The sequence below is a fragment of the Phoenix dactylifera genome, chromosome 5 (genome assembly GCF_051530095.1).
Source record: "Phoenix dactylifera cultivar Ajwa chromosome 5, Ajwa_hap1_PhDact_Kaust_v1.1, whole genome shotgun sequence".
Taxonomy (NCBI): Eukaryota; Viridiplantae; Streptophyta; class Magnoliopsida; order Arecales; family Arecaceae; genus Phoenix; species Phoenix dactylifera.
The window spans coordinates 37,369,466-37,397,226 of record NC_143194.1 but is presented as its reverse complement, the minus strand read 5'-3'; the positions used below and the strand labels follow the sequence as shown (position 1 = coordinate 37,397,226).

General features: G+C 36.3%; 2 protein-coding genes across 4 annotated transcripts; one reads left to right on the top strand and one right to left on the bottom strand.

Annotated features, from left to right (window-relative positions):
• Nucleotides 1–132: 132 nt before the first annotated feature.
• Nucleotides 133–18,089, bottom strand: LOC103720797 (uncharacterized). 3 transcript variants are annotated; one of them, XM_008810688.5, is made up of 9 exons: nt 16,754–18,089; nt 16,470–16,620; nt 13,330–13,381; nt 9,829–9,902; nt 9,102–9,188; nt 6,972–7,115; nt 5,073–5,124; nt 3,264–3,337; nt 133–416 (listed from the first exon to the last, which is right to left on the bottom strand). In XM_008810688.5, exons 2-9 carry the CDS (start codon nt 16,595–16,597, stop codon nt 302–304), a joined length of 726 nt encoding a protein of 241 aa, XP_008808910.4. In that variant the 5' UTR covers nt 16,598–16,620; nt 16,754–18,089; the 3' UTR covers nt 133–301. The 3 variants fall into 3 exon arrangements, with proteins under 3 accessions (XP_008808910.4, XP_088578844.2, XP_089787122.1); XM_088722718.2 differs by having other exon boundaries at nt 16,726–17,640; XM_089930996.1 differs by lacking the exon at nt 16,754–18,089 and having other exon boundaries at nt 16,470–16,706.
• Nucleotides 17,075–27,074, top strand: LOC103720815 (ras-related protein Rab7). The gene is made up of 6 exons (XM_089923569.1): nt 17,075–17,244; nt 20,320–20,404; nt 20,496–20,642; nt 22,805–22,885; nt 22,977–23,122; nt 27,011–27,074. Exons 1-6 carry the CDS (start codon nt 17,075–17,077, stop codon nt 27,072–27,074), a joined length of 693 nt encoding a protein of 230 aa, XP_089779695.1.
• Nucleotides 27,075–27,761: the final 687 nt, after the last annotated feature.

Sequence of the window (27,761 nt, the reverse complement as noted above, 5' to 3'; positions counted from 1 at the left end):
TTAAAACTAAAACAATCTCTTATTAGAACATAATCTAAATTACAATTTCTATTAAGCAATCGCATCAAGTGAAAGTATTCTTGGTTACCATACTCATGCAGTCAATTTTTTTACATTTTGGATCATAGTAACTGGCTAAAAATGAATTTTGTATGTAAATACAAGTTCAAGTTGATAGTTGTATGACAATATGACAAGCATTACAAGGTTTATGGAACAACCATGGATGTCCGGTTAATACACAAAAGTGCTCAGGTGGATGGTATTGGTACAATAAAACACGAGTTCGTGACTTCGTGTTTTACTTGGAGGATGTACTTCCATGCTTGCTGTGCGAGTCCAACAAAATATGGTACATTGAGTCTTGATAAGAGAGCTGGAAAAGCTGAAGAACGATGTACGCACACGTAGCAATGCTAAAAAAGAAAAGGAGAATCTTAGTACCAATACCAGTATATAAAGCCCAATAGATAGAGACAAGCACACACATAGATATACAACAAGCTTAACCAATTGGGTCAACATTCATCCAATGTTTAAATCTCAGGCGAGATCACGTTTTGTGTCTGTGTTAAGTATGGCAATGAGAGAGATGAAAAATATTGGTCCCAAAAATCTCAGGGAAAATAAATCAATAAAATCTAATATATAGCCGAGATGATAAGAAGATATAAAGTGAGATATTTTGCCATGAAAGCAAAAATCGCAACTGAGATGACAATATTATTGATAGGTATTTTTCTTCATATCAGCTGATTAGGCAAAGTATCTTTTATTTTTTAAATAGTTCCAAAACTCCTTATTGAAATCTTGGCCAATATAACCAAGATAATCCAGCACCCGACTAAGATGAAAAAATGGCTCATGCAGTTATTTATATTATAATTTTTTTTCTAAACATGAGCACATGACAAGACAATTCAAAATTAATACATTAACAACCATTTGCACTAAAAAAAAAGGGTCTGTGAAAAATAATATATATATAAATAGGTTAAAAATATGATATCTGTGTCCTACTCTAATCTTTAAAATTGAAAAAAACAATCAATAATAATTATATTTTTTTTAAAAAAATGATGGATAACCACGGGAAGGGCTCATCAAAATTTCTTTAAGATCATGAAATAGATTCAGGTCATGAACAAGATACAGAGGTGGGTATAAGAAAATGCCCATGAAAAACAAAAATAGGTAAGATTACATATATTAAAAAGTAAATGATATAAAATTTTAAAAATTAAAAAATGATGTGATTATGTGAATGACCAAATGAGGGAATCTCTGGAGCATAGTCATGGAAATCTCCTATGGAACCATAGGCATTTCACAATAATACACAAATAATTGTTCTTCTATATACTAAAATTTAATTCTATTCTTCCTTGGTTCTCAATTTAGAAGCCACCAATATGTCAACCTTGCCATAGTATATCATTAATTTCCTCAAGATTGTGAACCGACTTATTTATTGACAAATGGTTCCATTTAAATTTCATTCAACTGTTGTTGACTCGAAAAATGATTCCACAGCAAGTGATTGCAATTAATAATGATTACTGGAAGTCTATCTGCAAAATGATATAATTTGCTTACTGACAATATGTATATTGTTAACTACAATTATATAAATGAGTAATATATATTTTTTTCTTTATTAACTATATGCATGCATCTGTATTGATGCTTAATTAAATGAAAAATGAAAATTTTCCCTAACATTTCAAGGTACCAACTAATAATTTTCAGTTATGGCACACATTATTAATAAAAATTATTTAAATTAATTTAATAATTATAATAAAATAAAGTATTTGAAGTGTTTGTATAAATTAGATAATATTATGCATACGTATCTCAACGGTTAGCATATTATCTTCATTCAGCATTGAATTTCACAAAGATAGTCAATCTCAATTTAACTATATAATTTAATGCATATTTAATATTTTGCAAAACTTAATGTTCTTACAATTATCAATGTTACATTATATGTTCATTGTTAATAATTTAATTTTAGTTTTAAGTCTGAACCAATTATTCTTTAATACCTTTTAATCTATTATATTAATGATTAAATATCATTACGTATACTAAGTGATATGTAAGGGATAATTATCTCTAGTTTCTATTATTTGGCATTTTCTAAATAATAATCTCTATACTTTATATTAAATATTAATCACAAAAAATAATTTACAAGTCAAATTCCGATCTCAGGCTCTCAGCTGATATTATGATATCTTGGCCGAGATATACCAAGATATCTCGGTCATTAAAAAAGGATTATTTTAGCGTTATTGCCCCAATCAAGATGACCTAGATCGGTCTTCCAAAATTTTGCACTCCTCCATAAAGTCAAGAAATATCAGATGAAACCTTATGAACATTCTGGTAGTTTCTCTAATGCTCCCTATTAGGAAGAATGCCGTTAACAGCATTATCCACAAAAAAATGGCAAGGATAAATGACTAATAAGCAACTCTCATATGTTTGGTTCTGTTACTTTTAAATCAGTACCCTTCGCATTGCAAGAAAAAACTAGAATATAATTTACACTTGTAATATTAAATAATTGGTCAAACTATCACATATGACATGATTGTCTAATATGAAATGCTTTCTCAAACCTTACAAATAATTTTATTCATTTCATCCAAGCTTTGATGGCCATTTTACCAGTATTTAGACACAAGCTTAACTAGTTAAGGCATATGATAGTTTTAAAGGAGATAGGGATCTTAGCATACGTGGTGATGGCAAAAACTTATCTGTGGAGTGTTTGACATGAAAAAATAGGGTGGCAATGCAAGGGGAACAAAAACTTAGCAAGGCTGGAGATCTTAAAGGGCATGGAGGAAGATGATCTTATTCGGTTTTCCCTTAGTGCTAGCATAGGTCGTAGAATTTGTTAGACATCCTTGATAAACCAACCATGCCTGGATACAATACCTGACCCTTCAATTTGCTTTTCGTTTAGTTCTAACAGTACCCCCATAATCAAACAACAGACGACATTTATTATATACTAACAGAAAAAATCAGTCCTCTGTGGTTTTTTTTTCATTATGGATAAAAAATGATGTCTATATTATTAAATAACCTCCATTATTGATTGCAATTTTATAAGGTGATGAAGGCTTGGATATCAACAGATAACAGCTTTGTTTGCTCAGAAGATGCAGTTGATGTTAATTACAGTAAAGTAATAGCCTATGTTGGGACGATAAAATGCATTATCAAGCTTGCATTAAGAGAAGTACCTGCCAAAACATATTAACAAACCAATCCAAATTAATGCACTTATCCATGTTGATTCCTTGTAAGCAATCCACACCTGTACGGCAAAGGCTCATACATGAGCAAGTGTTCTTTCCCATTCTGACTAGAATAAAATTCATAGAAATCTACATGGTGAATATGCAAATCAACATAATCAAAGAAATATATACATGCATATATATCTAGCAGTTTTAATACTCAAAGCTTGTATCTAATAAAATTATACCTTGGTGCCAAGTGCATACTGAATCAGCCATTTTTTCTAAACATTTTTTTTCTGAAACAGTCTTGAAAAAAGACTCTTGAAGCATTAGGTTCTAAGTAACAAAAAACTTCAAAGCATATAACATGCAGATCTTAGGCTTTTCTTTAATATCAGTGGGAAGCAAACAAAGTGTGAATGTATATTATTTATGCAAATATAGAAGCAAGAATTAGTAATAGCAATTCTAATTTCTGAAGGAAATGTGGTCTGAACCTAATAGCTTAAAAATAAACAAAGAATCATGCCGTAGCTACTTATCCTAGAAATGATGAACCGTAGCTCTCATAAGATTTGAAATGTGAAAGCATCTAAGAATCATTCATGTAACCATCTTGAAGGACCTTCTATTTCTAGAATACAAGATAAGCCACTAAGGTGAACAGGCCTGACCTTTAGATTTTAGAAGTCATCCCTACAACTTGCTCCATTGAAAAGGAAAATAACTGTTTAGAGGAAGTTTACAGCTTGTACGTTCTTCACCAAATCAACCTTCTAGAGACTGGAGGATGTTCCTTGATTGAGATCCTCCTCATGAAGCCAAGTAAAATTCTTAAACTTTTGCTTTAAAGCTATATTATATTGGAGTTCTGTCAAGATCTGTAATAAATGCTTTGAAGAAGAAAATCTTATGCCAAATGAAGGATATGGTCGATAGTTTAAGTTTGCGAGAATATAGATCGAGGTATTGGTGAAATGTGTTAGGTGGTCTTCGTTCAAATTCTGAAAAAAGGTTACTGATATATGCATTTCACCAACTGTAATCTATTAGCAGTTCAGCTTGACAAACCATTATTATCAGTTTTTTGTAAGGTTAAGAAGATAACGGGTGACTGACAGGGGTCAGCACAACTAGGCATGCATTGTTAATTTGGAATTACATAGTTAGGTCAGCAAAGGAGGTTGCATAAAAGGTGAAGATTGGATATTATGGTTGAACTCTGCATAAGGCTATAAGATTCTTTTGTCAGTTTGAGAAGGACCAATATCAAGTAAACAGCAGCATGACAAGTGGACATATCTACAGGAAACTTGGTCAAGCTTAATATCATTCCAGCCAAAGCAGGAGCTTTCATGCACAACCCCAATGAGGTTAGTTAATAATTATGATCTGTAAAAGAATAGGTGGATGAACCATCTTTCTACATTCTCAGATATTAGGACAGAGATCCCTGCATTCTTCAAACTGGGATGCATCCTGCTATCTAAATGAATGAATTCTACAAATCACATTAAACAGCTTTTGAAATAGTCAACAATTTTCACGAAGAAAAATGACAACTACTTTGCTAGTGTACCAGGAATGGCCCACAAGTTTCGCATTCTCCCAATTATTTATGCAAAATCTTTGCCTGTCTATTTTCTATGAAGAACTTTAAGTTCAAAAGACGTGCATCATAATTTCTGAGACTATCTTTTGAAGTGCTGAAGTTACAAGTAGTAACCACTTGCCATTCAGGTTTCTAATTAAAAATAAAATTGTTTAATATAGAACAAAGGATAAAAGTAATATATAGTCATGACTTACTGATATAGCAACAACATTTATATAAAAGTCAATCAAGGTTGCAGCCATCCACCTGCAAAATTATTAAGCAATAATTTAGATTAGGTTCAGTCGTTCAGATGACATACCTCCATATATAACAATAAAGAAATAGAGCAATGGGTGGCAGGCCATTATATTGGACAAGTCCCACAGAAAGTTGATGCATCATACCGCATTCATCAGCATGACATCAGATGGATTCACAAAAAAAATTTAAATGTCATTCATAGCCTCAGCTAATGTCATGCTTATGAACACGGTATGACACCAGCTGTCCCAGAAAGTGGTCAACCAAGCATTGTCCAATACTCACAGAGAGAGTTCAAGGAGAAGCATGTACTTTCAGAACCACAAGAATGACAATAAACAAAAGGACTATAAAAACACCACTCAAATGATAACACCTACAAAATATATAGGTTATGTATGTTATGACATAAAAATCCGCAACAACAGGTTCTGCTTAAGAACTAGCAAGGCATGGAATCAAAAATCATAGCATATTGAGAGCAATCTCAGCCACATAATTTTTGTCCATGCAAGGACATAAATCATAAGGGTGCCATGTCAGAAATAATTTTAAAAGTCCAGGAACATATTGATGATTACAATTAGAATATGATGACTTAATCAGCTTTCAAAATTTGAAACCAACAATGCTTTGAAAGTTAAAGATAGATGTAATATGCTACCAAAAATAAGATAGCGAGAACAAATCAATTTTTTTGTGTTTTGGCCCCCAGTTTCGGCTTTCAGTCAAGTTTCAACCGACGCTGATAGGTTTCGGTCCAGATTCGGTGCTTTCGACCAATTTCACCCCAAAACTGACCAAAACTAGCTATAGATGCTTCTTTTAAGTATTATTTTGGTGATTACAACAATATTGAGCTCATTTCTTTATTACTTGAGTATACAGGCTATATAATATTGTTTCTTAATAATTTTCCTTCTTTTTTTATTCAAGAGATGACACAAATAATGGGCATAATCTTGATTGGCCAAGATATCCAAAAGAATGACCTTATTACAGCATATTGCAAAGATTTTAACAACAAATACGAGACATTTCAAAGATATAACATCTTTTTTTAATATAAAAAACAAGGAACATTCTTTAACTACCTGCAAATGATTAAAGCCACTTATTAACTTCAAAAACATAAGAATCCAATGTAACTGCGAGTTCTATTAGAAAATGAGAAAAGATTTGAATGCATTTAGCACGAAAAGGCTTTATAATTGGTAAATTTAAAGAACTTTTGAGCATCTGAAGTTCAAGAAGGAAATTCTATACATATTATACATATAATATGTTCACTGCAAAAACTAGCATACATAGTTACACTCCTAAGCAATACTAGTGTCAGCCTGAGATTGTCAAAACTACATAAATAAAGAATATATGACGCACAAAATGTTTTGAAATGTTATCTACTAACTTTTCTTGGCTTCTTTTACTTCTACTTTTTTTATTAAAAAAATAGAACTTCTTTGAGGCCAAAACTCTGAAACTTGGAGCAAAACCCCAAAAATCACTTAAACTACTGAAACCGAAACTCCATAAACTCAGCTGAAACCGAAACTAAACCGAGTTTTTAAACCTTAGAACAAACATCGCTTCTTTGAGCTCAACATTCTATAAAGTAAAAACTAAACAGAAAGAAGCTTTTTTTCTTAATCATTTATATAATTAATTTCTTAAGACTCTGACGTTCTCATCATTTTCATATTTTTTGATATCAAGTTTTGTATTAGGTACTTGGCATGGTGTTAGTTGTGTGCAATGCTCTATGTTATATTATATGTATTATGTATGTATTATTTGAAGTAGAAACAAATTTAGGCCATCAACAAAATGCAATGCAAGTAATAGCTTACGGTGTCAACAACTCCTTCCGAAAAGGAAAGCCATCAATAATGATAGTATATACGACAGTTGCCAATACAAGCACGCCCAAGATGCTGAAAAGAATTCTTCCAAACATGACAAAGGAGAACTTTAACTTATGTTCATCATCATTCCTGAAGAAAATTAACAGTGCTCATATTAAAATATGACAGATGGGACAAAATAACAGAATCAGACTGCTGATAAAAAGTTTTGTCCTATCCTTAAACGAACATTTTTTTCTGAATTATTGATGTGCAATTGATAAAGAAATGAGAAATCCATATATTATACAACATGGGAACTTTGCATCATCATTATTTAAGTAATTTTCTATATTAAATATCTCTGATTTACACACTGAAACGTCAATAAAATAAATATGCTCTGCATCATGTGTAGAATACAGTTCCAAGATTTTTTTCTCTTTCTCAAGGATTATATTGCAAGGGTTATGCCTAGGGGTGCAAATGGGTCGGGTCGGGTCGGGTCCTGAGTGACCCCGATCCGATCCGATTTTTTGTTCGGGTCCTAATTTTGGACCCAGATCCGACCCGGTTGAAGATCGGGTCGGGTTCGGGTCCGAATCGGGTCCAATTTTTTTGTCCTTTTGGAAAAGAATTTGGGCAGATCTAATTTGATCATATCATAATTATGAGGTGCTGGGTGACCCATGACTTGAAAGACTTGCAATTGACCTCCACTCAGAACAGAGGACCCATGACGTACTAACTAAGCCGGTCTGCAAGCCAAATTTCATATCACACTATTTTTTTATCTGTATGACTGATTGGACGGAACTTGGTGTCTCCCAGCTCCCCTCTCACGACTCACGAGGGCAAAAAAAATCCCAGACCTTCTTCCAAAATCCAATTCCATTGCAGAAAACTGGCACATGACCCATATTCAGTTCAGCGTTCCCTCACTTTCTCCCTTCAAAAGTTAAAAGAAACAAAAACCAAAAAACAGAAGGAAAAAAAAACAGCTACCGAGACACCAGAGGTATCAACAGTGTAATAGATCGAGAGAGAATCCTGACAGGCCGAGGTTCCTTTGGATTCTGTGAACCTATGCCTATTGCTATCCTTCCAGGCTTCAACCCGACTCCCCTTAGGCTTTTCCACTTCTTTTCTCTCTCTCTCTCTCCGGGTCCATTCGGGTTGGGTTGGGTCGGGTCGGTAAACCCAGACCCGACCCAGAAAATGATTCGGGTCCAATTTTCGGACCCGACCCAGACCCGCGGGTCCTAAAATTCGGATCGGGTCGGGTCGGGTCTACGCGGGTCAGGTCGGGTCGGGTCTACGCGGGTCAGGTCGGGTCGACCCGACCCATTTGCAGCCTTAGTTATGCATGTTCATCTGACTTGATTTTGGGAGGAAGACTACAATTATATCCCATGTTGGAATGTCTTAATGACACCTTACTTGACAGGCTTGTCCAGTTATTTCACCCATTACTGCTGTTACTGGACAGATGAAAGTTGTCCATTGCTTGATTTGCATGTTGGAGATGCCAAGAATATATGATCGAAGTAACCTTCCTGTGTCTGGTGGGCTCCATTTGAAAAATATACAGTACATCGGTTAATCCGCTGTCAAAATGAGCTTAACAAATCCAGTCCCCAGGGAAGAGATGCCCGTTTGAAGGCATGGTAAACTTTGCAATACAGTTTTTGTTTCACGGAATTGTGATGATAGAACAATATATGCACTTGTCATAGAAAAAATTTCTTAAATAACTATATGGTTCACAAGTCCATAAACTCCCATAAACATTAATAAGCAATAGGTGAGGCAACAAAAACAAACCAAAACCAAATGCCTATTTTCATTTCTTAAAAAAAATAATAATAATACCAAACAGATTAAAGAGCATGTTTTATGGTCTAAACGTCACAAATTTGTTACATCAACATGACCATCAAGGTAAATCGTATCCCATCTATTTTTGGCTCATTAAAGATATTATTTGTACAGCATGTATTATTTAGGTGCATGTAGTTGTATATGAAAAATTCCATGAGTTAAAGATTTGAATAAGCTTCATCATTGTAAGAAAAGGTTGAAACGTGCAAAGAAAATTAAATTTCTGAGAATCCTGTATGTAAGCTTATGTCTTACCTCAACAAGACATGACTCACGGGATCTTTTACATCCGCAGAAGAAATGGTGAATAGTTTCTTGACAATATATGCACATGTTGCTATGCTAATAGAGAAAAAAAAAAAATGTATTAACCCAAGAATATATTAATGATATACATGAAGAACACATGGAACTTGAAGGGAAACCATTGAGTGAAGTATGCGTAAGTCCTACCAAAAAATAAGTACATATAAGAAATACAAAAATAAGTACACATAGAAAACAAAAGCTGATAGAGTTTGAATGACACTTTAAAAAAAGCCAATTAATATCCTGCCAGCATAATAACAGAACATTTTTAAAATATTGGAACTCCTTTGAAAAGAGAAAAATAAGACAAGCACATAATTTTGTAAATTATCATTCCTAAAGATACAGAAAGTTAAAGAAAAAAATAAGAACCTAAAACTGATGGTAGATAAGACATGGATGTTTGGAAAACAAGTACAGAAAGTCCAATTGCAGCAATAGTAGTGGAGAAAAGGTCATTATGTCCACATAGGATTAAGAATATACACTGGTTTGCAGTAATTTCAACAACCGATGGATAGCAGAGTTGCACTCCTTGACACATTTAGACTTGCAGATAAACATGAGACTGAGCATTTTAGTGTTCAGTATAAGACAAATAAAATATAATAAGAAACATTTACTAACTTTAAAAAAAAAAGAAAAAGAAAAAAAAGACGAATAAGAAGGATACCTGCCAAAACATGTTAACAGAACTACCCATAATACCGTATTGAGCCATTTTGATTCTCTGTAGGCAACCCAAACCTGAAAGAGTAGAAAGAGCATAAAAGGCATGATACTGTTCCCTTCTAAATCCAAGCTATCATAACAAGTAGGCAATTTGATAAAAGGTGTATATCTACCAAAAAAAAAACAAAAGTGTCTCCTTTTCTCATGAATCCCAAAAGAGCCCGCAAACCAGATGGTTTTCCTGCTCTACCTCTTCTAATAGTTTAAAAAAAAATCAAACCAAAGAATTTGAATTGGATTAGATGGATAAAAGGAGAAAAGAGTGACCATGCAAGGAAAGGAACCTTTTTCTTGTTAACGGATTAATCAGGAGTATGCAGGAAGAATTTTACAACTGCACCAATTGTTTTCCCTTTATGGAAAAAACCGCACCATGGGTTTAATTCAAAGTAATGCAAGCTACATATAGGAAAGATGAGGATATCTGATGGTAAGGAGTTGGTATGACTAAATGCTGTGCTATTTGGCAAGGATTAGCAAAATAAATAAATAAAAAAAATCTCATTATGTTGCTCATTTGTAGTCTCACAAGAATCAAGATGTTCAAGTGGCATATTATGCTTTCCACACTCCAAATAGACATACCGGACTCATCATTTAAAATGGAACCTTTTCTTTTTGGTTTTTTTTTGGCTCGATGAGGAAAATGGAACCAACATGATAATCAATTACTGGATTTCTTGATACTAACTTCTTGTTGTGGGGTCACGGGTTATCCTTAGCTGCGTGCCAGAACAAAATCCGGGGAAAATGCTAGAAGCAAAACAGCACTAGGACCAGTTGCTGCGAATAGGCTCTTAAAATCCTTCAGCTAGTTTTCCCTTCATTGAATTGATCTAATCCATTCATTTGTCTATTTACCCAGTCACAAAGCATTATTAATGTATTCTGCTTTAATTCTATGTTTCTTCCTTCTCATTGTATAAAGGAATACCCTGTCAGAAAGAAAATTAGGAATGTAGCATGCATCACCCACTATTGTTCTTGAAGAGGATGCTTTACTAGTTTTGGCTAAATATAAACATATTAAGCAGACATCCCAATTATTGACATGAACCATGAAACATGCGATGTGCAATCCCTCTTTGTATTCCTCAATCCTCTCTAAGATGAAAAAATTCTGCAAAGTTAAGCACTAATAATGTTTTCGAGCGTTCTTCTCTAATCCTTAGAACATCTTCATCTCCAATTCATCTGTGGTAGGCATTTGATAGAACTTTGTAACTACAAGAAATTAGATTTTCGCTGATCAGTGGTCATTATTAACTTGGATCTTTAGTTACCCAGAAAACTGAACCACATGATGACAATTAAGAGAACCTTGCTGCTATTTGATGGAAGAAAATATGCAGTAATATTCAGGAAAGTGGAAATTTCAAAGTTCAAGCTCTAATGAACAGATTAATTGGAAGAAACAAAGCATCATTTCATCAAGTATATAAACAATGAGGAACTTTACTAATTAAGAGAAGTGGATGTCTTGCATGCAATTTATTTCTGTGGTACACAAGCAATAGCAGATATATAGCTTTGTTACATGGACATGGACTCAGGTGGGTGTCCAAGCACTAGATCCTTTCAATATCTAATATGCTTTTCTTGTGGAGCCATGTCTGACTGTCGGACAAATGTCTTGAGTGTTATGTGTGAGAATTTCAGGCAATTAAAGGGTTTGGGTAACATAGATGTATAGAACGACACTTGTTTCTGTTAATATGCAACATATGTTAAGCTTGAACATGACAAGAGACTAAAAAGATCGAATCATTTAATTAGAATTATTAACTAAAGTATTCTGGATCTTAAACAAAACAATAAATTAAGCATCAGCTAAGCATGCATGGAAGCAGGATCTAGCTTTCTCAGTAAATCACAAAACCAGGAACAATTTTTATTCTTAGTACAAAAAAGGAAAGCATTAGTGATCCAAACTTGTTAAGTCGCAAGAATCCATAGATTAGTCCAGCTTTACGCCAACATTCTTCTTCTTCTTCTAGAGATGTGTGTGGTGCTGGTGGTGGCAGCAGCTGTGGGAAGGGGCACTTCATCTGAATCCTAAAGGGACTGGCTCCTAAATATAGTACTTTAGCTTCGATTTCAAACTTGTATAAGAAGTGTTGCATAAGACATTCGAAGGAGGCTGGGATGCCAATTCTAAGGTGACCAATGGACAAACCTTGCAAACCGCAATACCAATTCTGCATGCTTGGCCAAACAAGACTTGCTTATAGAGGCTAATTTTCTCTATAAGAAGTGTTGCATGACATGTTCCAAGGTGGCCTGGATTCCGATTCCAAGATGAGCAATGGACAAATCTTGCAAACTACAATATTGACTTTGTGTGCCTGGATGATAAAAATGAACCAATTGCTTGTGAGTTCATGTTTCGACCACACAACATTATCCACCATTAATCAAGGAGGGTGAAGCACTTAGATATGACATCTTCACCAGCCTTAGGCATCTCAAAAATATCATGTCTCCCTCCATACAATCAGGTTGAAAAGAGCGGGCAAATTCCACTAAGAATTTGAATTCCTAAAAATACAGACCCATCAAATTTTAGAAGACAGAAAAGTAGCTCATTGCACCATGGTCGGAGGAACTGGTACCGGGCACCATACCGGTTCTCCGGTAGAACGACTCGGTATGGGCCATGCCGGTCCTGTATCGAGAGAAGGCACAACACCGTAGGAGAGAGAAAAAGAGAGAGAGAGAGAGAGAGAGAGAGAGTGGAGAAAGGAGGGCCAGAGGAGGGTGGCGGACGCCTCAGGGGGGCGGTGAGGCCGGCAGAGGCTGCGGCAGGCGACACCGCAACCGGTTCCCCAGGGTCCGGCCGTAGCCGGTTCCCCAGGCCCCCTATGACTTCCGTCGGCCCTCCCTCCCCCGCTCGCTATCTCTTTCCTTCTCCTTCTCTGGCTCCGGCAATGGGTCTCATTTTCATTGCCAGAACCGCACGGGTGAGCCACCGGTATGGCTCGGATTGGCCGGAACCGCTCAGTTCGGGACGATTCCGCCGACTTTGCATTGCACTCTTGGATAAAAACATTGACACCTTTCATTCTTATGTTTTGCGAAAAGCTAATATCAACATATAAGGGGCAAAAAATTAAAAAGGACTATAGCCTGCAAATTTGTAACTTGTAACTCGTTACTATTCAATAAGTCAAAATTCAAGGAAACAAAATAAGGAAATAATAAAGGTGAAGTTTTGATACGGGTGTAAATACAATACCAGAAAAAACTTGTATTAGCAACCATTAAAACTATGTTTCTTGCATATATAATACTTATCATGGATAGATGTTACCTGGTTATTCATGTTATGAATATTATGAGATAACATTTCTACTAATACAAAAAAAAAAAAGATAAGCATGTTAAGTTATCAGAAATCAACTTAACAATATTTGAAGCTTAGCAAACAAGTTTTAGGACTTACCACTATAGCCACCACATTAACATAAAAGTCAACCAAAGTTGCATCCATCCACCTAGAGAAGTTTGTGAAGCATAAGATGTAAACAAACAGATTTAAAATTGCATGTACAGTAATAACTTACACAACGAAACTTGACTCAAGCGTGCATGCACATATATATCAATGTAAACAAAAAGCTGAAAATACATTCACCAAATAGTAACAATGACATTAGTAAAGGTGTGTTCAAATTGTAAGCCGCAATGGTGGATCAAATGTTTTACACTTTTTTTAACAGTCAAACAGTACAAGTTTAATACAAGTGGCCCAGGACAGAAGCAACCTCTTTGGTGATTCCCGACCATTTTGCTGGTGAACTCTTTAGAATTATTCATGTACGTTATAGGTCTCAGTTATCGTATCTCTACATCTATGGCATAAACCTTTGCCCTTTTTCTCAGTTCCTTGATCCAACCCCTATAGAATCAGGTTTAAAATCCCAAAGGACCACTTTATTTTTTTTTCATCTCATTGAATAGACATCCAGACATGATGTCAAACCCACACATCAGCACATCATCACCAGAAGGTATTCAAGGGCTTACATCAACATAGGCATGCTACAAACAAAATCTATTTAAAATCCAATAAAATTATTTCTCTAAGGCTGTTAAAATGCCCAAATTACATGGTGCTGCCTTATCATGCTCTTCAGTTACTTGGCATTCTGTCTATTCAATACTTGATCTTGGAGAAACCTGTGTCATCCAGTTCCCTCAAAAGGGCCAAATGTGATGTAATTTTTCCAAGAATGAACTTTTAAAATTATCTGTTAGTTTTGGATAGGTTCAAGAGAATATTGGAAGTCTAACTTACATGAATTAAAGAAATCCACATGCTACAGTAATATGCTTTTACGTTTGTAGATATCAAGTTATACAGCTGACATTTTTTTGTATTTACTTATTTCAGTATCTAGCGCACTCTTCATGTTATTCTGACTTTCATGAATTTTCTGGCAGATTGATGATTTCATCGTATCCATTTTTCAAGTCATGGATATTTTGCTTGTTAATAAATGATTACCAACATTTGTAATTTGCCATAATTAAGATAGAGAACCATGATTTGACGATTTAGATTGTACAATCAAGTTTAGGAAGATAAGGAGGATAAAGTTTACAAAGGACAATATCATAATGTGAATTGGCATGCATCATAGTGGTTGACAACTTGACAAATCAGATTAGTTTCACAGGTGACATAGCTGTGCTCCAATATCTATCCACCATGGTGCAGTCTTATCCTTCAGATTTAGGTCTAGACATCAATATATTCTAAAATGAAAATCTATATAAATCCATATTTCTTAATGTATTTTCACTCTGTGTGGACATCCATCAATTTCAGCCTCTCTACTCAGATCGCTGTCTTGCCACGAGCCACTTAATGAAATATTCTAATATTGCCATCATCCTATTCTGTCCAATATCTTCTTTATTGTTTTTATCCCCTCTACTTCAAATTTTCACTCTTGAGCAACTCTTCAATTTTAAGACTTTCCCTTTTGTTCAGATTGCTCAAAGTGGTAGCAATTTTCTCTGCTTTGCATATAAATCATAAATTTTCTAAGAATTGCGGTACAACTTTACAGCCACCTTCCCAAAAACCTTCACACTTCATGTGCAAATGGGCACTATATTCCCACTTATGTTATCAACTTCCAATCACCTTACCATCCCAGTCATTATGCTTGAACAGCATCTTCTAAAACCCATAGGGTTAGGTTTTCCCTCTTAATAGAGTATAGAAGCATGATCCTAGCAGATGCAGGAACTCACATCTAGTAAGCTAGTGAAATCTCAAACAATCATGATAATACATAAGAATTCTATTTATTTGTCATCATAGCATACTCAATGATATAAAATCAAGTCAACCTATTTCCTTAGAGAGTATCAATTACATCTCCTATTCCAACAAATTCAAAAATACAATATAATCTTAGACATTTTTATACAGGTGAAACATTGTCTGTGATTGCAGACACCTCAAAGATCACTGTAGCCTCACTTCATCCTACTAGGTCCATTATTCCGTACTTTGATCCTTAAGAAATTAAAAATGTAGATTCACCTTAATCAACTGATTTCTTCCAAATCTACTTGGATTTTAGAACTCTCCAATATAGAATTTTCGTACAGATATTGCCTAGAATTCTTCAAAATCAGTACTTCCACAAACCAATTGTGTGAATCTTTCACAGCTCAACCCCAAATCTGAACGCATATATCAAATGCCATAATGGACTGCCAATTTCCTAGTCTTAGCTTATTTTAACAAATTATGTCCAGATACTCTCTTATAAAGCCTTCAAATTATGTTGCAAGTTTTCCTACTCTCCAACATCACCTGGCATTGAGATGTGGGTTGAAAAAGGAATTTACTACAAATAGCCAATGGAAAGCTCATAATACAAAATTTTGGTCATTATTCTTGGGAACCTCACTAGATATAAAAACATCTAGGAGGTCACAAATTTTTGCAATGGTGAGTATATTGTCAGAATCCTGTTCCATGAAAAAATTCCTTCCCAACTACATCACAATTAGCAATTCCTTAAAAGTTTAAGATCATGGGAAGATGGTAACATATGATGAGCGGGAGATGTCTTCCAGCAAAAGAAACATTCAAAAATAAAAATAAAAATAAAAAACACTAAGAGTATCATCTGTTCCCTTGAATCTGTTTCTCCTCAAAACGCTTCATTTATCAATTCTCCGAAACCACTAACATTGACAAGCTCTGATCAAATATTTGCTATCTTTTATACCCCCCCAAACCCAACGTTTTGGAGAATAAACCATGGGTTACACAAGCGACCAAATCCCCCTCTTAAACCCTCAATCCTTGCCCACTACCACAAAAGATTCAACAAAGCATCACTCTAATTGCAAAACTAGCAATCGTACCCTCTCTCTCTCTCTCTCATGATTAGTATCAAAATCCTTCAATTTCACTCATCATGTTCGACTCTTTTTCTAGACTACGTAGTATTCAAGAAACGCCAGGACTAACAACCTACAGAAGAAAGGAAAGAAAGCAAAAAAAAAAAAGAACGCTTGCTGATAATTAGAATGGTAAATCGAAAGAAAGACTACGGGGTCAAGAGCTCGACGCGGAAAGGAGAGCCGTCGGTAGCGAGAGTGTAGATGAGCGTGACCACCATGAAGCAACCCAATGTGGCGAACAAGATTTTATATGCCGTGAGAGCTGGAAGCGCCGCCATGTTAGCCCCTGCAACAGATGTCCCTGAAAAAAAAAGAAAAAAAAAATCCCAGCCTTCGTAAAGAAAAGGGAAGGAAAACGTAAAGAAAGAAAGAAAGAAAGAAACAAGAATGTGAACGAATACATTACACGTCACAGGAATAAGAGAAAGGCATACCGTCCGGTTGGAAACTCTAACACGTAAAGCGATCTCTCTGCCTAGGTCCACCACATAATATCAATTATTTCTTCTTTAGCTTCAAATAACCCATCATTTCTCGGCCTTTAGCTCCTCTCGGCTACCGTTTTTCTTGGCACGAACTTCCACCGCGAACGCCGGATCTCTCTCCGCCCTCTCCGACTCCGGCGAGACCACCCTCGAGCCCAATTCGCATCTGGGAAGACTCAAAAAAGGCAAGAAACGCTCGCGAAGAACCTCCGACTCGATGGCCGTTCCCGAAGCGGAAACCCTAGATCAAGGATTTTACTCTACGAGAGAATGCCGGGTGGAGGAGGATTCGACAGCGAACCTGCGCTCGTCCTCGAGGCGAGCATCATGAGCGAAAGCCGCGAATTCCGAACTCCGCGAGTTGGACGCTCCATATTCTCTTGTATCGAGGCGGTGGAAAGGCGGTGGAAATCAAGAACGGAGGGTCTGCGTGATTTCAAGTAACGGTCATCTTTTGTAACGTATACTTTTTCTTAGCGGAGCGGTTAGTAATCAGAACATGGTCGATTTTTAGGATGGCAACGAGGCTTGGCATTCTCTCTCTTTGGTTGAAATCGACTCAGGGTGAAACACCCAAAAAAAGAAATTTATATTGCCCTTGTGAGAAAAAGATTGAGATAAGGTTTGGCATAACTCTATTTTAGAGTCAAGCATTCTTCAGAAAAAAAATAAAAGAAGATAAATTTGTTAGGCTACCGAGAGTTTAATTTCAGGCTAATAACTCAAACAATCTACATATTAAAGAAGCATAGAAAGAGTCCCGTCTATTAGCAGAAGCACCGTCCAGGAGAAACTTCAACCTTCAAAGCTTTATATGCTATCGAGGCCGTTTTCTTTCCTCACTCTCTCATTAGTTTGCCCCGGATCCCATTATCAAGAAATATATCCATATCTTCTTATACCAATTTTGAGGGTTCAAATAGTTATATACATATAGTATAAATAAGGACTAATCGAATCAAAATTATCAATTTACCTAATTAATTTGTGGCCCAATAAAAAAAAAAGTCCCGAGCCTCTAATTGAGCCAGCCGATAGGGTCTGTGCTCGAAGGAAAAGAATGTGAGCTATACTCGGACAAGCCAAAGAACTTCACCAAGCCAAGGCGAGCAAGGACAAGCAAGTATGTGGAAAGGGCAATGTGCTAGTCTCGGATGGTGGGGCGCGCCGGTTCTACTAGGATCTTGAAAGGTTTAGTGATTCTACGAAGATCTCATGATCATGTTGAACATGATTGAAAGGAACTGGAAATATGGAGTCCTAAAGATCCTATTGGTGGATGTTATGGCCAAAGCTTAAAGTCCTCAGAGGACAAGTGATTAGTATAATTCAATTTGATCCTAGCTACCATATAGTGTGTATAGTTTTCTCTATTACATGTCCCAAAGCTTATGATTATGTACAAGGTCAAAACCAATTTTCACTAAATTTGTGACAAGATCTTGAAAGGTTATAGTTATTCTACCAAGATCTTCATGGTCATGTTGAACATGGTTGAAAGGAACTCGAAATATGTAGTCCTAAAGAACCTATTGGCGGATGTTGAACATGATTATTCTACCAATTTTCCCCTGGTGCCTGATGCAAACAACAGCCTGCCAAATATCGTAGATCCGACACTTGAAAGTAACTTTTTTCTCATCATACATGGATACACTGCACCACTCATAAGAAAAGCTAAAACTAGAGAACAGGAAATATGAATCTGTGGTTGTAGTGTCAAGAACCCCATCAGCGAAGAGAAATTTATATACCTGATCGTAACAACAGACATTCAAGAGATAATATCACTCAACAGTTATTTTTGTTTCAGACGCATTCAAATAAAGAAGACCTCATATTCATATAGAACTCGTTTGGTTTGTGAGAAAAGAAAAAAAAAAGTGTGGTCAACGAAAAAAAATGAAGAAAGACCTCTTATTTGGTTAGAATTTTTAAAGAAGAGAGATGAAAAAGTAGCATTTTTATGAAAATAAAATTTTCATATTTCATGAAAAAAAAAATCTATGAACGATATGAAAGAGCTACTTTTCCGCCGGTTGGGAATTAGAATCTTTTTTTCCAAAGCTATTCTTAAGCCATCAAAATCTATGAAACATGTCTTTTTCTTTATTAAGAGTAATATTTTACACAATATTTTTTTAAAAAATAGATGCTCAACTAAACATAAGTCACTCTGGAATGTATCATTTTTTTATAGTCAACCAAACATACCAAAACCATTTTCGCAGGCATCATATTTTCAAAAATCAGCTTTTCAGAAAAAATATTCCGATGAAGAAAAATGCTTCCCGCAAACCAAACGGGTCCTATATTTAACATCAAAATCAAATGAACCACAATAGAGAAACCATACATGCATTTAGGATGCATTTGATGTTTAGCATATAGGAAAGTAGCCGGTAATATGACAAATTACAATCCATTACAAAACCTGATGAGATTTCACATGTCATCATTCCCAAACCGAAGGATGAGCCTTTACAGAGTCTCCATGTATAAATCCACCTAATTTAAAGTCGGCAACAATTGCCGACTTCGTATAAATAGACGTCCTACGAAGTCGGCAGATAATGACAGTTTATGTCTCCCAATGCGTGACACGTTGCCGCTTACCCGAACCTCTTTTAAGTTTTAAATGCCGTTGGCGCGTATAAAAGCCTCAAGAACGGCGATATCTCTCCCCCCCTCTCCCTCATCGTTTAGCCCACTGCTGTGATCGTTCCGCCATGGCCGCGAGGAGGGGACCCTTTCTGAAGGTCATCGTTCTTGGTGACGCCTCGTGGGTTTTTCTAACCTTCTCTCTCTCTCCCTCTCCCTTCCGTTGATTTGCTTATATCATAGTTCAGAATCATGCTTCAAAACCTTACGATTCCTTGCGTTTATATGTTTCTGCGTTATCTTTCTTGCTTCTTTGGTTCATACGTCTGTTCTTTTACTGTTGTCCTGTTCTTTGATCTCCAGAGTGGGGAAAACATCTTTGGCGAACCGGTATCCTTGCTAATCTCGGTGATGAACTGCACTTATATACTTGTTTCCTATTTCTTGTGGCGATTGATGTGATAGAGCTTTAATTTTCTTTCTAATACAGGTGGTTATTTCATTGTTTCTTCCTTTTTTTGATATTTATAAGCATTCTTGATTTCATGAGGGTCAAGAATTCCGGCCAAGTTTCACAGATATTCTTGTTTCCTGTCTATTTATTCTTTCTTGTTTTACTCTTATATAAAATTTTCTTTTAATTTTCTTTCCAATTTGGAAGGGTTTTTTATTTTATTTTATTTTATTCTTTCTGTTTTGAATCCAGCGGCATTTTTGTTCTCCTTGGGATCAAGAAACATAGCCAAGATCCATCCTTTTTCTTTTGAAATTCCGACTGAAACAAAGGTGGCAAGAGCTATACGAAATAGTTCTCGTTTGTAATGATTCTTGTTCTGCTTGACAAGATAACAATACGTGGATCTCGTCAATAATATGTGGATTCTTGACCATAATTTTAGATTTATACGCAACAGATTCAGGGAAGACTCTAAGTCTACGCTTGTTGCTGATATATCTGCAATAGAACTTCGGATAGGCGACAGGCGTGTGACTTTGCAAGTGAGCTCTCGTTCTATTTCTTGTTCATTCTTTTCTACTTCTTGAGAACATTTTGCATTGCTGATATTTTTACTATTGTTTGAGTACGTAGCTCTGGGATACAGCTGGTCAGGAAAAATTTCAGAGTCTTGCTCCAGTCTTTTATAGACGAGCAGATTGCTGCGTATTGGTCTTTGATGTCACTAATCCCAGTTCTTTTTCCTCTCTTTACGACTGGCACAAACAGTTCCTTGAAATGGTTTGTAATTCATCAGCTCCCTTCCAACATTTCTTTAAAGTTCTTCAACATAATATTTCATTCTCTCCTGGAAGATTCAATATAGATCATGTTCGTCGCATTCTAATGCATTTAAAAATCAATTTGGTTCTTGATAACGCATGTATAGTTCTCTGGCTCAGCTTGATAAATTACAAAACCCCAATTTCTGCGTATGGTTTAAAAGCTTTCCAGGTCCAATTTTCTGTTTGAATATTAATTAACTAAATATATCCGCCAGTGAATGATGTATGAAGGCTTATTTTATATGAAATGATGACATGTCTTGTGCTCAGATGAGCATCGACATTCAGATTTAGGGCCTGTTTGGAAAATTCAATCGGCTCGCTCCAAAGTTAATTATGGATATTTATGAATATAGGTCTCAGCCCAGCCTGTAATCCTATATTTTTACTAGGTGTACTGACTTAATTAACCCACGAATCCTATAGAATTTTGAGCCCAATCATCCAAATATGAGAGAATTTGTGTCAAATAACACTATGCAAAAAAAATTTTCTTCTGTGTGAAAGCTACTTTTAATTGCTTGGCTAGAAATAGGTTCAAGAAGCTTAAGGTAACCCAATGCTTGAATGCGTTTAGTAGCTAGAAATCCACATGTTGGGGACCATTAGTCCTAGAATATGATCTCATAGCTGTGCCAGGTCCCTTTTTTATCCCTACAAATGATAAAAATTAATCAATTAAATGAAAATTCACTTACTGTCAAAAAAAAAAAATCATTATAATACACAATTAAGTTATTTACTAGGACTATAAAACTTTTTAATCTGCATATATTAAAAATAATTTAACACATTTTAGTTTTTCTCATGTTAATTTTAGGTAATTCTACTGGGAACTTATGTTCATGTGTAAGAGGCATTAGTTCACATTCCAATATTATATGGCAATTTGTCATTAGCATCATTTTCTTTAATTTTGCATTCAATAATTTGTCGAATGAACTGATCACTAATTATTTAAATATTAATACTTAATTGTTGCTATGCCACTTATCCTCCTCCTATACACATGAACAAACTGCAATCATCTATTTTTATATTAAGATATATATTTTATTAATTTTCTGATGACATGTAAAAACTAGGAATTATGAAATTTCATGATTTATTAACTTGCTGCAAATATTATCAATAAAACAGTATATGAATCATTTGAATTATCATATATCTTCGATAATTATATGTTTAAATTGAGAGGAAATCAACGAATTCAGTAATTATTTCTAGATTCAAAAGGGGGTATGCATTTGGTGATGTGTAAATCATCCCTATTGATGGAAATGCAAAAAAAAAAAAAAAGTTGATCGCTTATTTATCTTTTTCAGATTTTTAGATATTTCGGCCCAATTCTTCCCCTTAATCTCTTGATTCTATTTTGGGTTCACTGTTCCATGCAAGCAATGGATCCATGCTTTTACAAAACAGAATGACTAACAGGAAGGAAATGAGTTTCAAAGATAGGTCTGCTCCAAGACTAACATTATTTTTGACTGACAAAAAAATTAAGTCAATTTATTAAAAGAAGGTATTTTCTTTACATAGGATCTTATATGGATAAGCATGGCTTTTCGGCTTAACTACGGAATACAGGCCATATTAAGTGTAATGTAAAATGTAATGCAAATAACTAACTTATACTCCAGAATCATGAATTTCCCTTCAGGTTGCAATAGATATGTGTCAATATTTTGTCTCATATATATGCATGTCTGTATATATGCCTGCATGTAAACATGCATTCATGTGCTGATGCACATAAATACAAATATTGAAGCTTAGGCTCAAATCAATCACGTTCCAATTAATGTGCTTAGGGAATTTTTATTAATGAACCGAAACTTGGACTTCCTTGTCATGCATGAGAATTAAATTTGCCTGTTGGACGAATAACCATTAATGCTTTGAGAGCATCTTATATCGTATCAGAATACTGCATGCTATATATGTATTTTCCCAGAAAATTTTGCATTTGTTGCTCTTTTATCTGTTCATCCTTTTCTAATTTATTATCAGTTTCACACTTTCATGCATATCAAGGCTAGTTGTGTCTGTGGTCTTTTCTGTTATGAACATTGCCTAGCAAATAGACTCAAGGCTGTAAGTCTTACTCTATTTCAGGCCAGGCCATCAGACCGGGAGAAATTTCCATTTGTTCTACTTGGAAACAAGGCTGATACAGATGGACAGACCAGAAGACAGGTTAGGAACGCAATGCCTTTATATATTTTGTTCTTCCTCCTTGTACCGTGTTCTTAGATTTTTTTTTTTCTCCTCATCACTACTCATATAGGTTCCCGAGGTCAGAGCAAAGCAGTGGTGCAGTATGCGTGGCAACATACGTTACTTTGAGACTTCAGCAAGAGACAACCAGAATGTTGATGCTGCCTTTTTCCATGTTGCTAAACTTGCACTAGCCAATAACGATGAGCAGGATATGTAAGTATCCCTTGGTTTAAATATTTATTAGCTTATAGGCTTCCTGCATGATTATTTTATGCTCCCTTCTGACAATAGAAGTTATAATGAAGCATGTTATAACCTATAAGATTCTGCCTATCAATCTTATCTATATTCCTGATCCAATATTGTGCATATCATTCTTTAATGGATCCACATGCCACTTTGATATTCATATTCAATCCAATATCCTACTTTTCACAACAAGAAAGAAAAAGAAAAACCATTGATTCCTTGACATAATTGCTGTTTATGTCAACCTTCCAGCAACTCCTTAACTTGTACTTTCACGTAGTTGTTAAAGAAGAAGTTTGAATGCCAAATCTGCTGTTCGGTTTATGAAAATAATATAATATTCTGCTCGCAAGGTCGCCTTCTTTTGTTCACCTTGCATAAAGATGTTTGTGCGACCTAATTATAGGACCTGGTTCCATTGCTGGATAGGCTTGATGTGGTACTGTCCCTGAAGAATTTAAATTTTCCACGGAGTTATTATTGCAGCTAACCTTTGGACCACTCTTTTAAGCTTTCATTATCTCAGTGTAGAAATATGAGTCCGACTCATTCATTTCTCTTTTTTACTCAGATAACATCGAGTTATACAATATTTCGATATATAACTGTAATAATCGAGGACTTCAATCAAAAAAAAGCTACTCGGAAGATGTTATTTGGATTTCTTAGTATCATATAAGTACCCAAGATCTACCAAGTACATAACAATATGGGACTAAATACACGCCCACATAGGTCCCTTAACATTCTCCTTATGTTTAAGCCTGAACATTCTTGCTAGACTAAGAATTCAAATCCAATCACAAGTACCACATATCCAATTACAAACACTACGATTAGCTCGTGGTGAACCTAAATGGGCCCGTGCGACAATGTCCCCATGGCCCATATGATTTTAATTAATCTATGATTAGCTCGTGGTGAACCCAAATGGGCTTGTGTTTAGCCCTACATCTGCTACGCACTAGGTAGATAAATGGTATCAAAGCAGATCCGTCCCATAACCTATATAGACTATAAGACACTATAGCACGAGCCCATTTAGACTAACGACGAGTAAATCGTGGTGCTTGTAATTAGATTTGTGGTACTTGTGATTGAATTTAAATGGATTTGGAACCTTAGCCTGATGAGAATACTAAGACTTAAACGAGGGAAGCATGTGAGGACCTGTGCAGGCGTCTATTTAGTCTCACATCGATTATATAGTGGATAGATTTTAGATACTTGTACAAGACTAAAGAACTCAAATAACACTTTTCAGTTAGCTTTTCTAAATGAGGTCTTTAGGTTGTTATAACAATTTAAGTCTAAAATTTGGGAACAACTTCATTATATGTGTGAATGCACCATTTCTTTTTGAAAACTTATGCTTTGTGAGCAACTTCATTATATGTGTAAATGCACCACTTCGTTTTGAAAACTTATATGGCTGATGAGTTGCACAGTTCCACCTCTACTTGTTTTTTGCAGGTTGGGGCATGTGGTACATATGGGAAAAAGGAAGGATATAACACAGTAACAACCTAGGACCTCATCAAAAAGGCTAACCAGAAAATGTTATTGGGTTTCTTAGTCTTATATAAGCACCTAAAATATTCTCGGCAAATAATCGATATAGGACTAAATACACACTCGCATGGGTCATATTTTTTGGCATGCTCGCTAGGTTACGGAGTCCAATCCAGTCAAATTTAATTACAAACAACACGTGGTTAGCCCTAACGAGTCTTGTTGCAATATCCTCTAGTCCATATAAGCCATTGAGTGGATCCACTCTAATACTATTTATAATAATCTAGAACCTTATCTAAAAAAGCTAGCTGAAAATTATTTAAGTTTGTTGGCCTTGTATAAGTACCCAAGATTCTTCGGGCGAATGACCTACGTGTGACTAAGCACACACCCATATGGATCCTCACAAACTCTCTTTTTGCCCTTTTTTTTCTTCTGAATGGTGCCACCATTGTCCCTATGTGGGAATCCAAGTTGTAACTAATAAAGAAAAAGTTCTGTAAATAGAGCATGCATGCTGTTTGTTGTTATAATACATGTACTTACATAGACGATATTATTTGTTAGTAGGTTCAGAAATCTGTTGAACGAGCTCTCATCTCTCCTCAATTAAAGTTGAGGGATGAGAGAATGAATTTTGGTTCCCATGGAGAGCTTACCGTGTAGAAGTTAATTTAGTTGTCATACTATCATTGCTTGAATCTGTCTTCTCTCAAGGGAAGCAAGTCAGAAGCCCAAAAGGGGCAGATTTCTTATCAATATGGAAAATAATACAGACATATGTATGTATGTTTCTATGTATGTATATAGGGTGTAAAGAGAGAACTCTACACTGTTCAGCGTTGGAAAATGCAAGTGTATGCTGTTGCATTTGACTTACAAAGCTTAAAATGCTACTCAACAAAAAAAAATCACATCTTTGGAAGACTCCTTGTCCACCATCTATATAATTTTAATGGCACAATAACATGTGCTGATTTTCTGCAGCTTGATGGATTGCCAAGAGGCTTCAAAAACATGGGATATTTTATATCTAGGCATTTTAAGACTTATAAATCTTAAACCCAAGACATGCATTGATGCATGCATACAACCATCTTTGACTGTTCAAAACACGTCTTGTTGTGGTTCAAATCTGGCCCGAGGGTGACCACGCTGGAGGAGTCGGGGGAGCAGCCGGGGTACGGAGGAAGACGGGGGGAGAGTCACCTCCTACGACCGACGGTGTATCTGCACAAAGCCTCACCGATGTTTCCGATGAGGGCCCTCTGACGCTCAAGTTAGAGTGGAGCTTAGTAGATCCAGCTGAAAAAGTCCCTTAGGTGTTACCTGTTGGGGTCCTTTATAGTCCTGATAGGAGTGCTTAGGTGGCGGAGTTATGGCCCGTTCCTATCATGAGAGGAAGTGGCACGCAGCCTGAGCTTGCTTGTGGCGCGCGGTGGAGTCTGCCCTTGGGAATGGTGAGATGTTGACAGCCATAGGCCTGTTCTCATCATGAGTCGGAGTGGCGCGCAGCTTGAGCTTGCTTGTGGCGCGCGGTAGAGCCCGTTCTTAGAAACGGTAAGACGCTGCCCTTGATTGTCGTGGGTCAGTAAGCGGAGCACGGCGTCACAATGCACAACCACGTAGGAGGGCGAAAGCACGCACATGGGTGCAGTAGTTTAGCGAGGCCGAGCTTATTGAGGTCGCATCAGGCATTCGGCGAGGTCGACTAGACGGGTGCTGAGGCCAGCCTAACATTCCAAGCTTGGAGGTGTGCTCGGTGGAGTGCTCCGAGCTCGAAGGTCGAAACGTATTATTGGAGAGAGCGCCCGAGCTTGGTCGAGCGAGTCGGCGAATATAGGAGGGTGCCCCGATCTTGGTTGGGGCACGTCGACGAATATCCATGGTTGAAGGAGCTTTCGGCAGAGTCCGAGGTCGGGCTGGTTCTGGACCAGACCGAGGACACATTCAGTCGGCGTTGGTGTCTGTTGGGCCGAAATTGGGTGGCACTTTTGATGTGGGCTGGACGATCCATTTTGCCCCCCATCACGTCTATTTCCTAAAGCCATTAGAAATAGCTAGAGAAAAAGAAAAATAATACTGCTTTTTCTAATAATCCAGTTATGTTTCTTTGAGAATCTGTTTGTGGATGTTGTGTCAACATGGGTTTGGTCTGTTGGTGCAAGATGCCATGGTAAAGTTGGGGAAGAAAACTATTGTATAAAGCAGATGCCATCGATTGCTATTGGTTTGGAGTAAGACTAACTTTTTATGCTTAACCTGTTGGCTACAACCCTTTAGCGAGTGCTGTTAGTTTCATGCATGGGTTTAAAAGCTTTCTGTTCCCATTTGCAGATACTTCCAGCGTATTGCAGAATTCGTTTCAGAACCAGAGCAAGGCAGTGGATGTGCCTGCTGACTCGAGCTGCTATCCCAGCTGCATGTCAGCTTCTGTCCCTGATCATGATATTTCAGCATTCTTTCTATATTACCACTAGTACATAAAGAGCACGGGAGATCAGTATACAGCTTCTCTATTGCTGTAGATAGTTGGTGCAATTGATTTGGATGGAAAAATATACTTTCCATCTCTATTGCTGTATGCAGCTGTTAGTTTCCTTCTCTGTTGCTGTTTTAAGATACTGACTACATTTGCGTCTTGAAAGAAAATTTATAGCGAGCGAGCTGTAAAAAGCTGCATGTAGATCGTTAGCAATTCTTACACCACAATAATCTTACCACCGCCATTTTTAAGTATGATAGAACCTTGTAATCCATGGCCCTTTTTTTTGGTACATTGTAATCCATGGCTTTCGCGGGAGCAGAAACTCTTAGGTTAAGGATCTTTGCCTGCATGAGAATGATAGCCAAAGGACTGATGCCCCTCAGTTCTCGCTGAGGGGACTGCTCACCGGTGTCGCGTCAGGAAGTTTTTAGGGAAGAAGAACTGGACGACGCTTCTGAATTTTGATTGTTATGAATTTGAAATATGATGATAGCCTTAACTTGAAACTTGCATCCACTCAAATTATTGTATTAGTGATAGGCCTCAATGAGTGTGGTTGGAAGTTGGTGAAGAGCAATTGATGATAATTCATAGACTCGT

Excerpts from the sequence above, each read along its gene's own strand:
- LOC103720815 (XM_089923569.1), top strand. The coding sequence starts at position 17,075 with ATGCCGGGTGGAGGAGGATTCGACAGCGAACCTGCGCTCGTCCTCGAG. Across the intron at positions 17,245-20,319 it reads GAGGGTCTGCGTGATTTCAA|ATTCAGGGAAGACTCTAAGT; the intron begins GTAACGGTCATC and ends TATACGCAACAG. Across the intron at positions 23,123-27,010 it reads AATAACGATGAGCAGGATAT|ATACTTCCAGCGTATTGCAG; the intron begins GTAAGTATCCCT and ends TCCCATTTGCAG.
- LOC103720797 (XM_008810688.5), bottom strand. The coding sequence starts at position 16,597 with ATGGCGGCGCTTCCAGCTCTCACGGCATATAAAATCTTGTTCGCCACA. Across the intron at positions 9,903-13,329 it reads TTAATGTGGTGGCTATAGTG|GTTTGGGTTGCCTACAGAGA; the intron begins GTAAGTCCTAAA and ends CTACTCTTTCAG. Across the intron at positions 7,116-9,101 it reads GTGAGTCATGTCTTGTTGAG|GAATGATGATGAACATAAGT; the intron begins GTAAGACATAAG and ends AATTTTCTTCAG.